At 50.3% G+C, this 17,836-nt stretch overlaps 1 protein-coding gene across 2 annotated transcripts in view; it reads right to left on the reverse strand.

Moving 5' to 3' along the window:
* The window catches only part of LOC141083571 (uncharacterized), a 101,374-nt gene extending 85,124 nt beyond the window's left edge, over positions 1-16,250 (reverse strand). Inside the window, exons 1-3 of one of the 2 annotated variants that reach the window (XM_073567918.1) lie at positions 13,961-16,250; positions 13,799-13,879; positions 8,051-8,131 (exon numbers count right to left, since the gene is read on the reverse strand). In XM_073567918.1, the coding sequence (XP_073424019.1) occupies positions 15,240-16,250 (1,011 nt within the window). In that variant the 3' untranslated portion in view covers positions 8,051-8,131; positions 13,799-13,879; positions 13,961-15,239. Of the gene's footprint in view, positions 1-8,050; positions 8,132-13,798 lie in introns of both variants that reach the window. The other variant, XM_073567916.1, reaches the window with a different exon arrangement.
* Between the last annotated feature and the right edge of the window lie 1,586 nt (positions 16,251-17,836).

The raw sequence follows: 17,836 nt of genomic DNA on the forward strand, positions 1-17,836 counted from the left end.
CGCCAGGTACTACCACCAGTTTGTCACAGACTTCGCGAAGGTGGCGGGTCCTGTTATGAATGGGTCACTGAGGAGAAAGCAGGCCTGAGCTGAGCCACAGAACACCAGAGAGGTTGGTAACTCAGCGGATCCTATCCACACAACTAGCAGTAGCCGTGGAGCGTGCCTATGATGCCCTAGATGCCTCAGCACAGCCGGAGAGCTAACTAAGCCTAAAGCAAGAAAGGGGAAATCTAAACTGCCCCAGAGCAGACCGCAAAGGAATAGATAGCCCCCAAACATATATTGTCGGTGAGACAAGATGAAAACACAAACGCAGGTAGGAAAATAGTCTGAGCAAATGAAGGTGCCCACACTGACTAGACAGGACAGGAAAGGATAGATACTGTCTGCAATCACGCACAAAAAACCCTGCAAAATGTCCAACACGACTGACGCAAAAAACCCTGAAGTCACACGACGTTGCCTCCCACTATATCAGTACTCTGGTAGATTATGAAAGCAAAGCAACAGAGACCAACATACCAGGAGGAAAAAACAAACTGGCACAAGCAACAACATATGGCGGTGATGCAGCACAGCCCCAGCCGGAGCTGGCCGACCCGTACAAAGCAGGAATAGACAGAACCTGAACAAATGCAAACATAAAAGCAAATTAATCACTTAGCTGGACAATGCAGGGAAAGAGCTGGATACGTCAGACCACAGGAGGCAAGGCAGCAAAAATCACCAGCCGAGGGCATCGGCTGTCTTAAATCCCATTCTGAAGCCTCAGATCTCCAATCGTTGTCCTCATTATCAGGTGGTAAGCCTCTGTCAATCAAATCAGCTCCACTACCTCCATTAACCACCAGAGGGAGCCCAGAAAGAGAATTAACAACAGGGTCCTCTGAACGAGCTGCTGAGGAGGACTGCTGGTGTGCCGAAAAACCAGTGCCTCCCTTGGGCCCAGAGACAGGATGAGGCCTTCCAGGCCATAAAGAATGCCCTTACTTCAGCCCCGATTTTGGCCTACGCAGATTTCGATCAACCGTTCCTGTTCTACACAGACAGTAGCCTTCATGGGCTCGGTGCAGTACTCTCTCAGATACAGGATGGATATGAGAGAGTCATCGGGTATGCCAGTAGGTCCCTGCAGGACAGCAAAAGAAACCCCCACAATTACAGCTCCTTCTGGTTAGAGCTCCTGGCCCTAGTGTGGGCCATGACAGAGAAGTTAGCAGGCTTCCGGACAGGGACCAAGAATCAAGTTCGAACAGACAATAATCCCCTGGCCCACCTAGAGAATGCTAAATTGGGGCCTTAGAACAACGGTGGGTGGCTCACCTAGCCAAGTTTGACTTTACCATCCGTTATCGCTCTGCTACCGAAAACATAAATGCTGACGGGCTGTCAAGAGTGACTGTGGAGACTCCAGTGGGGATCTCGATGAACAACTTGAAGAGGAAAAAAAACCAGACTTTTGTAAGTTTAAGCCCCCAGTGGTTGCGGCCCAGTCAAGTAGGGAGGCCTACGCATTACCCCGGTCCCTGGGGAGAACCAATGAGGAATGGGGACATGTTCAGGATGAAGATGAAGGGCTGAGACAGACGCAATGGTGGGTAACTTGGAAGTGGAAGCCTAGCAAACAAGAAAGAGATGATCTGGATGCTGAGATGAAGTGTCTTACACCAGTGGGATAGACTGGAAGTGCGAGAATCAGTGTTATATCGTAAGAGACAATAGCCAAAAGATATGGAAGCAATGTGGCAGGTGGTCATCCCAGGAAAAATGGCTCAAGTAGCTAAAGAAGCCCACGAATTTGGAGCTCACTTCGGGCCCACAAAGACCTACCAATGGTTACAGCGGTATGTATACTACCCCCGGTTGTAGTCTGTGGTGGAAGAGTTTTGCTGGCAATGTCGAGTATGTGACCTTATCAAGAGTACCAAACAAAGGGCACCCATCCAGACCATACAAACTAAGGAACCGCTAGAAGTCTTGATGATCGACTATCTCCTCGTGGGACACTCGGCCCGGGGGCTACAGAACTGTTTGGTGATGACCAATCATTTCTCCAAGTTTGCAGTAGTCACCCCGACTAGAGATCAGACTGCTGAGTTGGCGATGCGGGCCATCTGTCAAGACTTCATCCAGGTGTATGAGTGCCCAAAGCACATCCACTCTGACCAAGGCACATGTTTCCAAGGCAAGGTGATGGAAGAACTGTAAATTATGTATGGCATCAAGCGGTCCCAGACCACCCCTTACCATCCTCAAGGCAATGGAGCATGTGAACACTTCAACCAAACCCTACTTCAAATGCTGAGAATGTTGGAGGAGGATAAGAAGTCATGTTGGAAAGACTACCTGACAGGGTTGGTCTGGACCTACAACAATCGGGTCCACTCCACCACAGGTTACACCCCATATATACTGCTGGTTGGAAGAGCTGGACGAGAAATCATTGAGCTGAATTTGGAACAGCCAGAGAAGCTGATGGAGCGAACTGTCACTTCATGGATGAAAGAGCATCGGCAACAATTACAAATGATATGGCGGTTGGCGGGTCAGCAGTTGCAGGAAAAAACCACACGGGCCGTAAACCGACTCAAGAGATACCGCTCCAACCCGGGGACCGAGTATTAGTCAGAGAGAAACGCCCCAAGGGAAAACTAAGTGAGAGATGGGAAGTACATCCTTACAGAGTAATCGAGAGAGTGTATGGTGACGGCCCGATCTACAAGGTGCAGATTGAAAGTGGGGTGTCCGCCCCTAGGGTACTTCACAGAAATATGCTGCGGCCCTGCCGGTCTGAGGTCTGTTCTGCGCCATTGCCGTCTGAAGGCGCTACTCCTCTTCCTGAATCTTTCTTGCCTGATCGTGAAATCGATGATGAGTGGTGGACCGTCCCTGACACAGCGGAGGGTTCTCAGCCGTACAGAGATGGTAATCCCATGGATGTACCACTACCACCACATGAGGACGAGACCCGACAAGAGCTCACTATGACTCGTGCAGCAAGTGTTCCTCTGGAAGATAGTCAAGCCTTGCCTGATAGCCAAGAACTTCAGAGATCCCAGAGGTCTACTGCAGGGGTTCCACCAGTCTGATACGTAGAACAGTGTACTCTGTCTGTTTTTCTGACTTTGTTCCCTCCTCTATAGGTGCTGTTTCCACATTGCACGTTCCTTCATTGCACCTTGACCTTGATGCTGTTATGGCTGAGGATGACCATCAATAAGTAGGAAGGCATGTAAGGGGGTGGTGCTGTTATGGACAGTAAGAAACACGCTGCAACTTTAAGAGACAGCACCCCCTTGTCTGGTGAGATGAAATGATTTGCTCCCCCCTGTAAAGGACTATGTTACTGAACTGCCCAAGGCTGAGGAGGGGAGGAGATGAGCCTGTGAGAGCGTGTGAGCTGGAAGCTGCTGCTGAGAGCTGCTGTGCATGGAGCTGTGTAAAAAGGTCACACAGTCTGAGACTAAGTGGACTTGTGATATTGAACAGACTCTTCAGGTGTAGCAAAGGTGGCTGTCCTGTGCTATTTTGAGAAGCCACGAAGAGATCGAGAATGGGATTTAGTTTCCAGAAGCACCTCCACGACTCTGAAGCAAGGACAAGACCACATTTCACTTATCTGCCAGACAGACGTGTGCACCACCGTTCAAGACTGTTGGGGCCCCCCCGGGACTGGACCTGAGTCCCCAACATCACCGTGAGTTTGTTATCAGGGCCTAGTGTAGGCTTCAACAAACAGAACACGGCAGCCGTGTGGCCTTTTTAGTAGGGGCCAGGGAGACTACACTTACAGCAGCATCATTCTTTGTTTATTGTTTGGTTTTGCCTGTATGATATATATTGATCCTGTAATAGCTGGAGCACCGTGCTATTTGACGGCCCAGCTAAAGAATACAAACTCTTATAAACCATCTTTTGCCATTGCATACCACTTGCTTATCCACTTCATTCCTTGCCTTCCAAAAAATGTACCCTTTGTTGTTTGCACCTCATCTTGTGTACCGTAGTCTCCCTGCACCGTGGTGGTTCCCCGGCCATCGCTTCACTGCCACCGGCACTCGGGACCGGAGCATGCAGCTGCCAGCTGCAAAGAAATACATGGAGCCACACGCTCCTGTCAGAGTTCCGGCGGCAGTACCGGGTATTGACATGCGAAACTCGTGCAAGTTTCTCGCATGTCTGACCCCGGCCTAATGCAGACACTGTCGGCAGTGACTTAGGCTACTTTCACGTCAGCAATTTTTGCCATTCGTGGCAGATCCGGCAGTTTCTCCGCATATGCCGCGTAATGGATCACTTACAGCAACACTGCGCTCGGCCTCATTCATCCCTATAGGACTTGTGGACATGTGCGGCACTTGCGGTTTTACCGCGATCCGGAAAATGCGTTACTTGCAGCAACAACAAAAAACCCGCTGCTAGCAGTGTTTTTCTGTCTCACTGCAAATGCAAAACCACAAGTCACAGGGGCTGGCTGGCAAATTTTAGCCTGGGGGGCAAGCACGATGCAGTGGCCAATAATGAAGAGATAAAAGAAGGATTTTCCAGCTTCCAAAAAAAATTCCAATTTACTGTGGATAAAACAACATGAAAAAATAGACAGCAGCTCACATGCTGTGAGATAAGGCTACGCGTTTCAACAGAATACTGTTCTTTCTCAAAGCTGCTCAATGCTGAGAATAGCGTGATTAAATACTTGCTGCAACCAATGAACACGGTGCAGCACTCACACGGTGAATAATTAGTGAATCACAAAAGACATCAATACAAATGCATACAAATTTACACATCATAACAAGGAAAAATGTTAAAATTTCGTATCTCTGAACACATCACTGACATTGTTTCTTCCACTAGTTGGAATCGCTCGATGTCATTTGCATCTAAGCACTTTATTAATCATCATCATAGAGACACAGCGTTTCTTCAGGTTTTTGGCATTGAGAGACTGAATATACAGACAAGAGGAGGAGATAATAGAAGACGGCTCATGATGCGTGAAGCATACTGGATATTTTGTCTTAATACCTGTTATCCTAACGGCCTGAATGCAAGAAAGGAGACAATGTTCCATTACTAGATCTGTTTGTATATTCTATAAGGAAAAAGGAGTTTTTTTCTTTTTTTTCTTTCATCTTTACTCACTTATTGTATTTTATATGCATTTTTCCTTGTTATGATGTGTAAATTTGTATGCATTTGTATTGATGTCTTTTGTGATTTTATGTGATTCACTAATTATTCACCGTGTGAGTGCTGCACCGTGTTCATTGGTTGCAGCAAGTATTTAATCACGCTATTCTCAGTATTGAGCAGCTTTGAGAAAGAACAGTGTTCTGTTCGAAACGCGTAGCCTTATCTCACACCATGTGAGCTGCTGTCTATTTTTTCATGTTGCTTTAGCTACAATAAATTGGAATTTTTTTTGGAAGCTGGAAAATCCTTCTTTCATCTCTTCATTATTATCCATGACGAATCTATGGCTTCCGTGCTTCCCTGCTCCACAGGCTATTAAGGAAAGCTTGTGTTTTTTTTTTCTTCTTTGGCACAATGCAGTGGCCCACTGTGACGCGGGCCGCGGCCCATCTTAAGGCTTGGGTCTCCTGTAGTAGCACTTGAGTATAGCTCATGTGCGGCAGAGGTACACCTTCTAACAACCCATTTCATAAAAATGGTTGAGGAACAATAAATACTTATCAATAGAAAAAAGGCTCTGTTAGTGTATAACCACTGAAAACATAAGTAAGGCTAGTTTCACACTAGCGTTTCTGCCTGCAGCGCATGGCGCCGCTAAGCCCCGCCCCCTGCCGCGCCCCCTCCGGTCATCTCCGCCTAGTGTCGCACAGCGCTGCATGCGATCTGCACACCCTATCTTTAGCATAGGGTGCGTTAGTAGGATTTTGCTTGCGCTGCGCCCTTTTGACGGTGCACCGATGCGCGCTGAACGCACCATGTTGCATTTTGGTGCGCTCGGAGCACCGTCAAAAGGGCGCAGCGCACTCAAAATCCTACTAGCGCACGGCCAGCGCACCCTATGCTAAAGATAGGGTGTGCAGATCACATGCAGCGCTGTGCGACACTAGGCGGAGATGACGGAAGGGGGCGGGGATTAGCGGCGCCGTGTGCTGCGGGCAGAAACGCTAGTGTGAAACTAGCCTTAGTGCTCAATTAACAAATGTATTTCTCTCATTTGCTTCATATCAGCGTGTCAGCCAGGGGTCCACAGCATACCATAAATTGATATCAGCACAAGTCCTGCCATGCTGCCTGCAGGCCCAGCTCTCTGAACCCTCGGCACGCTATACCACCACCGTCACTACATGGTAATACTATAATAATTTTACTAAATTATCGCTAGTGGTTGTAGTAGTGCCTATACAACCGGCTGATATCTCAGCCCCATATTTTCAGCGCTGTGATATATATATATATACAGTATATATTTATAAAAAAAAAAATTAAGAGACCACCACATCAAATCCCGGTCATGGCCGGCCCATTCTCCAGACCTGATCCCCATTGAAAACCTCTGGAATGTAATCAAGAGGAAGATGGATAGTCACAAGCCATCAAACAAAGAAGAACTGCTTACACTATTGTACCAGGAGTGACATAAGGTCACCCAAAAGCAGAGTGAGAGACTGGTGGACAGCAGCCAAGACACATGAAAGCTGTGATTAACAATCATGGCTATTCCACAAAATATTGATTTCTGAACTCTTCCTGAGTTAAAACATTAATACTGTTGTTTCTAAATGATTATGAACTTGTATTTCTTTGCATTATTTGAGGTCTGCAAGCACTGAATTATTTTTTCTAATTTTGACCATTTCTCATTTTCAGAAAAAAAATACAAAATTTATTGCTTGGAAATTCAGAGACATGTTGTCAGTAGTTTAAAGAATAAGGCTGTGTGCACACGTACTTTTTTTTGAGTTTTCGTGGTGTTTCTTAGTGCGCGATTTTGCCGTGAAAACGCAAAAAAAAAGCATCCCATGCAATCCTATGGCATTCTGCACATGCTGTGCTAATGCTGCGTATTTTTCTGCGGCGGAATGGCGTAGCGGAAAAATACGCAGCATGCTCATTCTTTGTGCAGAATCGCGGGAATTCCGCACACATAGGAATGCATTGTTCCGCTTACTTTCCGCATGTGGCTATGGCCATCATTCGCAAAGTAAGCGGAAAATGTGCGGATGGTACCCAGGGTGTGGAGGAGAGGAGATTCTCCTCCAGGCTCTGGGTACCATATCCCTGTAAAAATACAAATGAAAATAAAAAATGGTGATATTCTCACCTTCCGGAGTCACTCGCAGCGTCACCAGGTCTCAGCGATGCTCCCGGCAAGTCAAGTTCCCAGCGATGCCTTGCGACAATGACCTTTGATGAAGTTGCGGTCTCGCGATACCGTAGCAGTCTCGCAAGACTGCGACGTCATCAAAGGTCATTGTCGCAAGGCATCACTGGGAACTGGACTTGCCGGGAGCATCGCTGAGACCTGGTGACGTTGCGTGGGACTCCGGAAGGTGAGAAAAACACCATTTTTTATTTTTTTTATTATTTTTAACTTTATATCTTTTTAATACTGATGCTGCATAGGCAGCCTGAATAGTAAGAAGTCGGTCACACTTGTCAAACACTATGTTTGACGAGTGTGACCAACCTGTCAATCAGTTTTCCAAGCGAAGCTACAGATCGCTTGGAGAACGCTAGTTAAAACGCGGGAAATACACATGCGGAATTCTAGCGTATTTCCCACGGCAGGGAGTTGCGGAATTCCCGCAGAAATTTCCGCAGCAATTCCGCAACGTGTGCACATTGCCTAAAACAGCAATTTACATTTTACTCAAAAATATACCTATAAAGAGAAAAATCAGACAAACTGAACATTTTAAAGTGGTCTTTTGATTTTTGCCAGAGCTGTATATACTGTATATATATTCTTTACAATCAGCTATAGTGTCCTATGCGCTACAGTACCGAAGCACCCTCAGGGATAGCACCCAGTTGTCAAATAGGGATAATATTGGGCTTGGACACCACTTACCGCAGGGCGCAGGCACTAGGCAGCAGGGACTGGAGCAGGAGAGGGACTCAGACTGGCCTGTGGGCTGTGGCACACTGTAACCTAGAGGGTCACATCCACATTACAGAGGGTCACATTCATATTACAGAGGTTCAAATCCACATTGCAGAGGATCACATCCACATTATAGAGAACATCTGGGCAAAGTGCGACCCGGGGGCCACATCTGTGTGTGAAACAGCTGACACGATGAAATGACGTCATCGCGCCAGCTGTTTACTCCGGAGAGTCCGCGCACCGGAGGCAGGAAGAGAAGCACACTGACAGGGAACGGGACGAGGTGAGTATGTGGTGGTTTTTTTCCTTATGTGTAAGGGCCATTTTGGTGGGCATGGGGAGGCTATGGGGGTGACGACATGGTGGTGCACACCTGGAGTGGGTGACGACATGGTGCTGCACACCTGGGGTGGGTGACGACATGGTGCTGCACACCTGGGGTGGGTGACGACATGGTGCTGCACACCTGGAGTGAGTGACGACATGGTGCTGCACACCTGGGGTGGGTGACGACATGGTGCTGCATACCTGGAGTGGGTGACGACATGGTGCTGCACACCTGGGGTGGGTAACGACATGGTGATGCGCACCTGGGGTGGGTGACGACATGGTGCTGCACACCTGGAGTGGGTGACGACATGGTGCTGCACACCTGGGGTGGGTGACGACATGGTGCTTCACACCTAGGGTGGGTGACGACATGGTGCTGCACACCTGGAGTGGGTGACGACATGGTGCTGCACACCTGGGATGGGTGACGACATGGTGCTGCACACCTGGGGTGGGTGACGACATGGTGCTGCACACCTGGGGTGGGTGACGACATGGTGCTGCACACCTGGAGTGGGTGACGACATGGTGCTGCACACCTGGGGTGGGTGACGACATGGTGCTGCACACCTGGGGTGGGTGACGACATGGTGCTGCACACCTGGGGTGGGTGACGACATGGTGCTGCACACCTGGGGTGGGTGACGACATGGTGCTGCACACCTGGGGTGGGTGACGACATGGTGCTGCACACCTGGGGTGGGTGACGACATGGTGCTGCACACCTGGAGTGGGTGACGACATGGTGCTGCACACCTGGGGTGACATGAGGGGGTGATATGGTGCTGCTGCACATGTCGTATATGGGGAGGCTATGTGGGCCTCATGCAGTATATGGGGAGGCTGTGTGGCGCTCATGCAGTATATAGGGAGGCTGTTTGGGACTCATGCAGTATATAGCGAGGCTGTGGGCTCCTCATGCAGTATATAGAGAGGCTGTGGGCTCCTCATGCAGTATATAGGGAGGCTGTGTGGCGCTCATGCAGTATATAGGGAGGCTGGGTGGCGCTCATGCAGTATATAGGGAGGCTATGTGGGTCTCATGCAGTTTATGGGGAGGCTGTGTGGGGCTCATGCTGTGTATAGGGAGGCTGTGTGGGTTTCATGGAGTATATGGGGAGGCTGTGTGGCGCTCATGCAGTATATGGGGTGGCTGTGTGGGTTTCATGGAGTATATGGGGAGGCTGTGTGGGGCTCATGCAGTATATGGGGAGGCTGTGTGGGGCTCATGCAGTATATGGGGAGGCTATGTGGGGCTCATGCTGTGTATAGGGAGGCTGTGTGGGGCTCATGCTGTATATAGGGAGGCTGTGTGGGCCTCATGCAGTATATAGGGAGGCTGTGCGGGGTTCATGCAGTATATAGGGAGACAGTGTGTGTCTCATGCAGTATATGGGGAGGCTGTGGGCTCCTCATGCACTATATAGAGAGGCTGTGTGGGCCTCATGCAGTATATGGGGAGGCTGTGTGGCGCTCATGCAGCATATAGGGAGGCTGTGGGGGCCTCATGCAATATATAGAGAGGCTGTGAGCTCCTCATGCAGTATATAGAGAGGCTGTGTGGCGCTCATGCAGTATATGGGGAGGCTGTGTGGGTCTCATGCAGTATATGGGGAGGCTGTGTGGGGCTCATGCAGTATATGGGGAGGCTGTGTTGGGCTCATGCAGTATATGGGGAGGCTATGTGGGGCTCATGCTGTGTATAGGGAGGCTGTGTGGGGCTCATGCTGTGTATAGGTAGGCTGTGTGGGCCTCATGCAGTATATAGGGAGGCTGTGCGGGGTTCATGCAGTATATAGGGAGGCCGTGTGGGCCTCATGCAGTATATGGGGAGGCTGTGTGGCACTCATGCAGTATATAGGGAGGCTGTGGGGGCCTCATGCAGTATATAGGGAGGCTGTGGGCTCCTCATGCAGTATATAGAGAGGCTGTGAGCTCCTCATGCAGTATATAGAGAGGCTGTGTGGCGCTCACGCAGTATATGGGGAGGCTGTGTGGGTCTCATGCAGTATATGGGGAGGCTGTGTGGGGCTCATGCAGTGTATAGGGAGGCTGTGTGGGGCTCATGCACAGTATATGGGGAGGCTGTGTGGGGCTCATGCAGTATATGGGGAGGCTGTGTGGGGCTCATGCAGTATATGGGGAGGCTGTGTGGGGCTCATGCAGTATATGGGGATGCTGTGTGGGGCTCATGCAGTATATAGGGAGGCTGCGTGGGTCTCATGCAGTATATGGGAACGCTGTGTGGGTCTCATGCAGTATATGGGGAGGCTGTGTGTGTCTCATGCAGTATATGGGGAGGCTGTGTGGGGCTCATGCTGTATATAGGAGGCTGTGTGGGTCTCATGCAGTATATAGGGAGGCAGTGTGGGGCTCAAGCAGTATATGGGGAGGTTGTATGGGGCTCATGCAGTATATGGGGAGGCTGTTGTTTTGGGCTCATGCAGTATATGGGGAGGCTGTGTGGGGATCAAGCAGTATATGGGGAGGCTGTGTGGGGCTCATGCTGTGTATAGGGAGGCTGTGTGGGGCTCATGCAGTATATGGGGAGGCTGTGTGGCGCTCATGCAGTATATGGGGAGGATGTTTGGGTCTCATGCAGTATATGGGGAGGCTGTGTGGGTCTCATACAGTATATGGGGAGGCAGTCTGGGGCTCATGCATTATATGGGGAGGCTGTGTGGGGCTCATGCTGTGTATAGGGAGGCTGTGTGGGGCTCATGAAGCATATGGGGAGGCTGTGTGGGGCTCATGCAGTATATAGGGAGGCTGTGTGGGGCTCATGCTGTATATAGGGAGGCTGTGTGGGGCTCATGCAGCATATGGGGAGGCTGGGTCTCATGCAGTATATAGGGAGGCTGTGTGGGGCTCATGTTGTATATAGGGAGGATGTGTGGGCCTCATGCAGTATATAGGGAGGCTGTGCGGGGCTCATGCAGTATATGGGAAGGCTGTGTGGGGCTCATGCAGTATATGGGGAGGCTATGTGGGGCTCATGCAGTATATGGGGAGGCTGTGTGGGGCTCAAGCAGTATATGGGGAGGCTGTGTGGGGCTCATGCTGTGTATAGGGAGGCTGTGTGGGGCTCATGCAGTATATGGGGAGGCTGTGGGGCGCTCATGCAAAATATGGGGAGGCTGTTTGGGTCTCATGCAGTATATGGGGAGGCTGTGTGGGTCTCATACAGTATATGGGGAGGCTGCGTGGGGCTCATGCAGTACAAGGGGAGGCTGTGTGGGGCTCATGCAGTATATGGGGAGGCTGCGTGGGGCTCATGCAGTATATGGGGAGGCTGTGTGGGGCTCATGCAGTATATGGGGAGGCTGTGTGGGGCTCATGCAGTATATGAGGAGGCTGTGTGGGGCTCATGCTGTGTATAGGGAGGCTGTGTGGGGCTCATGCAGCATAGGGGGAGGCTGTGTGGGGCTCATGCAGTATATGGGGAGGCTGTGTGGGGCTCATGCAGTATATGGGGAGGCTGTGTGGGGTTCATGCTGTGTATAGGGAGGCTGTGAGGGTCTCATGCAGTATATGGGGAGGCTGTGTGGCGCTCATGCAGTATATGGGGAGGCTGTGTGGCGCTCATGCAGTATATGGGGAGGCTGTGTGGGGCTCATGTAGTATATGGGAAGGCTGTGTGGGGCTCATGCAGTATATTGGGAGGCTGTGTGGGTCTCATGCAGTATATGGGGAGGCTGTGTGGGGCTCATGCAGTATATGGGGAGGCTGTGTGGGGCTCATACCGTATATGGGGAGGCTGTGTGGGTCTCATGCAGTATATGGGGAGGCTGTGTGGGGCTCATGCTGTGTATAGGGAGGCTGTGTGGGGCTCATGCAGTATATGGGGAGGCTGTGTGGGGCTCATGCAGTATATGGGGAGGCTGTGTGGGGCTCATGCAGTATATGGGGAGGCTGTGTGGGGCTCATGCAGTATATGTTGAGGCTGTGTGGGGCTCATGCTGTGTATAGGGAGGCTGTGTGGGTCTCATGCAGTATATGGGGACGCTGTGTGGAGCTCATGCAGTATATGGGGAGGCTGTGTGGCGCTCATGCAGTATATGGGGAGGCTGTGTGGGGCTCATGCAGTATATGGGGAGGCTGTGTGGGGCTCATGCAGTATATGTTGAGGCTGTGTGGGGCTCATGCTGTCTATAGGGAGGCTGTGTGGGTCCCATGCAGTATATGGGGACGCTGTGTGGAGCTCATGCAGTATATGGGGAGGCTGTGTGGCGCTCATGCAGTATATGGGGAGGTTGTGTGGGGCTCATGCTGTATATATAGGGAGGCTGTGTGGGGCTCATGCTGTATATAGGGAGGCTGTGTGGGGCTCATGCCGCATATAAGGGGCTGTTGGGGGCGCTCATGCAATATACTGAAAGGGCTGTGCTCGGGTTCAAACGATATATAGGGGGGTGTCGGCATTCTTAATTCTGCTAAATATACAATTCTAATACACTTAAAAGTAATAAAATTATCAATAATATAATAATTATAAAATATCAATATTAATATTGAGAAGAATTAATTTTGGCCTATTGTTTTGGCCCTCCATGACAGTCATGGTCTTTCATGTGGCTTCTCAGGAAAATTAATTGCCCATCCCTGTTATAGAGGGTCACATCCACATTACAGTGGGTCACATCCACAATACAGAGGGTCACATCCACTTTATAGAGGGTCACATCCACAATATAGAGGGTCACATCCACATTGTAGAGTCACATCCACATTGTAAAGGGTCACATGTGGATGTGGTCCTCTAAAATGTGAATGTGGCCCCCAAAATGTGGATATGACCCTCTAAAATGTGGATGTGACTCTGTGTAATGGGGATGTGACCCTCTGTAATGGGGATGTGACCCTCTAAAATGTGGAGAGAGAAAGAACAAAGAGAAAGTAAGAACAGAGAAAGAGAGGAAAGAAAGAACAGAGACAAAGAAAGAGGGGAAAGAACGAGAACAGAGAAAGGAAGAACAGAGAGAGAAAGAAAGATTAGAGAAAGAAAGAAAAAGGGGAAAGAAAGAACAGAGCGAAAGAAAGAACAGATAGAGAAAGGAAGAGAAGAACAGAGAGAAAGAAAGAACAGAGAAAGAAAGGAAGAGAAGAAAGAAATAACAGAGAGAAAGAACAGAGAGAAAGAAAAAAAAGAAAGATTAGAGAGAAAGAACAGAGAGAAAGAAACAGAGAGAAAGAAAGATTAGACAGAGAAAGAAAGACTAGACAGAGAAAGAGGGGAAAGAAAGAACAGAGAGAAAGAAAGAACAAAGAGAGAAAGAAAAAAAGAAAGATTAGAGAGAGAGAAAAAAAGAACAGAGAAAAAGAAACAGAGAAAAAGATTCTATAAAGATACTATAGCAGCCCGGCCTCCATTGTAGTGCCCACCTGAGCCTCCCGGTGCAGGACACATCATGATCCGCTCACATGGCCGGCATTCCTGATTCCAAGACGATCCCGCTGTCCGCGCTGTCAGAGAACACAGTGATGGATCTGAAGCATTCCCTGAAGTGCCTCTATGGTTCCGCCACAATCTCCTCCCAAAATTACCTAATTTCCGGTCAGCTTCTAGCACGTCATTTCCAGTGGAACGTCACGTGCAAATTTTAAAGCGCTCCTCGGGGCTCCGCCTTGTACTCCTGTGTCCGTGGGAAAAGTAAGCTCCCAGCCGGGGCAGACTCTCCCTCAAAATCGGGACTGTCCAACTGGATCTGGGACAGTTGGGAGGTATAAATGCTCCCCACCATACACCTTGTACATGCATGGCTCCGCACACCTCATACACACAAGGTTCCGCTTTCTATGGTTCGCACACACACGGCTCCACTCAGTACACACATGGCTTCGCTCCGTAAACCTCATACACATGCGTGTTATGAGCTCATTTTCTCCTTCACCTCTGATGTCCGATGAACTCCCTCTGCTGGTGAAGGGAGGTAGTAAAAATGATCTGGATGGGAGAGACCTGTCATCAGATCAGGTGGAGTGTGATTGGACATCCGGAATCTCTGAGTGGATATAAGGCTGCCGACGCCCTGCTGGGTTGCTGGTGATACTTCTCTGCTCAGAGCTCTGGCCTCCAGTTTATTCCAGTTTTCTAAGAGCTAAGTTTGCTCTTCTGTTGTTTCATGAGATTTTGTCTGGTTTACTTAGTGCCTGTGTTCAGCCAGCCCTGGCTAGGACTGGCTGGACTCCATTTTTGTCTCTGATCAATTGCTCTTTTTTTTTGCTCTGTTTGCAGAATATACCTGAGGGCTGATATAGGTATTTGGAAGTCTAGTGACTTCAGGGCTTTTTTCTATCAGACGTGTTGGCATTATTTTTGGTAGGGTTTTTGCGTGATTGCAGACAGCAGCTTTTCTGTCCTGTCCTATCTAGTTAGTAAGGGCCCCATCGTTTGCTCAGCCTGTCTTTCTATCTATGTTTGTGTTTTCTTCTGTTTTCACTGTCAATACATGTTGGGGTCTGCTCTGGGGCAGTTTAATTTCCCCTTTCTTTCTTTAGGTTTATTTAGTTCTCCGGCTGTGATCGAGGGGTCTAGGACCACCGTAGGAACCCCCCACGGCTACTGTTAGTTGTGGTGCATAGGATCAGGGGTCTGCAATCCGCTAGCTACCAACCTCTCAGTTTTCTGGACTTAGCTTGTATTTTTGTTTTCCTCCTCCGGTGACTCAACACATGCGGCTCTGCTCAGTAAACCTTGTACACATGCGGCCACGCTCTGTACACACACGGCTCCACCCTGTACACACACAGCTCTGCTCCGCACACCCTGTGCACACATAGCTCCACTACGTACTCACACAGCTCTGCTCCGCACACATATGGCTCAGTTCCGTACACCCCAGTACACGCACGGCTCCACTCCGTACACCCTGTACACACGCGGCTCCACTACGTACACACACAGCTCTGCAGACACACGGCTCCGCTCCGTACACCCTGTGCGCACACGGCTCCACTCCGTACACACCGTACATACTCGGCTCAGCTCCGTACACACAGGGCTCCGCTCAATACACTTCGTACAAACGCGGCTCCGCTCTGTACACCTCGTACACACATGGCTCCGCTCCGTACACCCTGTGCACACACGGCTCCACTCCGTACACGCCGTACATACGCGGCTCAGCTCCGCACACACCGGGCTCCGCTCCGTACACCTCGTACACACGCGGCTCCGCTCCGTACACCTCGTACACACGCGGCCCCGCTCCGTACACCTCGTACACACGCGGCCCCGCTCCGTACACCTCGTACACACGCGGCCCCGCTCCGTACACACGGCTCCGCTCCGTACACCTCGTACACACGGCTCCGCTCCGTACACCTCGTACACACGGCTCCGCTCCGTCCACCTCGTACACACGGCTCCGCTCCGTACACCTCGTACACACGCGGCTCCGCTCCGTACACCTCGTACACACGCGGCCCCGCTCCGTACACCTCGTACACACGCGGCCCCGCACCGTACACCTCGTACACACGCGGCCCCGCACCGTACACCTCGTACACACGCGGCTCCGCTCCGTACACCTCGTACACACGCGGCTCCGCTCCGTACACCTCGTACACACGCGGCTCCGCTCCGTACACCTCGTACACACGCGGCTCCGCTCCGTACACCTCGTACACACGCGGCTCCGCTCCGTCCACCTCGTACACACGCGGCTCCGCTCCGTACACCTCGTACACACGCGGCTCCGCTCCGTACACCTCGTACACACGCGGCTCCGCTCCGTACACCTCGTACACACACGGCTCTGCTCCGTACACCTCGTACACACGCGGCTCTGCTACATCCACACTGTAAACCCCTCCTGACCCCACTCTTCCTCATACAAATCACTGTTCACCCAGCTTTCCCCTATACAAATTATTATACACCTACAAATACCGCCACTCCATGACAAGACCACCCAGGGCTGGGCTGGGGGGCAGAGAGGCATTTGCCCCCCCCACGAGGCCGGTTAATTAGCACCAGACAGGGCCTCGCCGCTTGCTCGCCAGCCCCGCAGCCACAGCGTGTACATACATGACAGAAAACAACATGGCCGCGGCAGTGGAGCGGAGAGTGAGCGGCCAACCACACACAGAGCAGACACAGCGCGGAGCGGGTGGGCGGGGCTCAGTCACGGCACTAACTGCAGGCTGAGAACGCGTTGCCGTGGCAGCCGGCGGCGCGCTGGGATTGGGGCAATGGCGTAGCTCAAATGCTCAAATCTCTTCTGTGTGCACAGGACCTGTGATGAGGTCACAGGAGGGGAGGAGTCAGGGGTCACATGATCAGGGGCCTCAGTGTAACTGTATGCAGGACTCTACTGTGCTGGTTGTCATTGTGCTGTATGAGGGGAAGTGGTGTATGTGTGAGGTAGGTACTGCTTTGTATGGAGGAAAGCTGGGTGGACACTGGTTTTATGGAGGAAAGCTGAGTGGATACCAATTTGTATGGGGGAAAGCTGGGTGGATACTGTTTTGTATGAAGGAAAGCTGCGTGAATACTGATCTGTAAGGGGGAAACTGCTTTACATTGTATTTGTTCTGGGGGGAAAGCTGGGTGAATAGTGATTTGTATGGCAAAAAGTTGGTGCATACTTATCTGTATGGTGGAAAACTGAGTGGATACCAAATTATATGGGGAAAATTGGGTGGATACTGATTTGTATGGGAAAAGCTGGGTGGATACTGTTTTGTATGTAGGAAAGCTGAGTGGATACCAATTTGTATGCGGGAAATTGGGTGGATACTGATTTGTATGGAGGAAAGCTGAGTGAATACTGATTTGTAGGGGGGAAACTGCCTTACATTGTCTTTGTTCTGGTGGGAAAGCTGGGTGAATAGTGATTTGTATGGCGGAAAGTTGGGTGCATACTGATGTCTATGGGGGAAAGCTGGGTGGATATTGATTTGTATGGAGGAAAGCTGAGTGGATACTTATTTGTATTGGGGAAAGCTCAGTGGATACTGTTTTGTATGTAGGAAAGCTGAGTGAATAATGATTTGTAAGGGGGAAACTGCATTACATTGTATTTGTTCTTGGGGGGGAAGCTGGGTGAATAGTGATTTGTATGGGGGAAACCTGGGTGGATACTGGTTTGTATGGGGGGGGGGAAGCTGGGTGAACACTATTTTGCATGGAGGAAAGCTGAGTGGATACCAATTTGTTTGGGGGAAAACTGGGTGGATACTGTTTTGCAAGGAGGAAAGCTGAGTGAATAATGATTTGTAAACTGCCTTACATTGTATTTGTTCTGGGGAGAAATCTGGGTGAATAGTTTTTTGTATGCCGGAAAGTTGGGTGCATACTGATTTGTATGGGTGAAAGCTTGGATACTGTTTTGTAAGGAGGAAATCTGAGTGAATACCAATTTGTATGTGGGAAATCTGGGTGGATACTGGTTTGTATGAGGAAAGCTGGGTGGATTC

The sequence above is a fragment of the Dendrobates tinctorius genome, unplaced genomic scaffold (assembly GCF_039654945.1).
Source record: "Dendrobates tinctorius isolate UK_male_01 unplaced genomic scaffold, ASM3965494v1 ptg000020l, whole genome shotgun sequence".
In the NCBI taxonomy this organism is placed as follows: domain Eukaryota; kingdom Metazoa; phylum Chordata; class Amphibia; order Anura; family Dendrobatidae; genus Dendrobates; species Dendrobates tinctorius.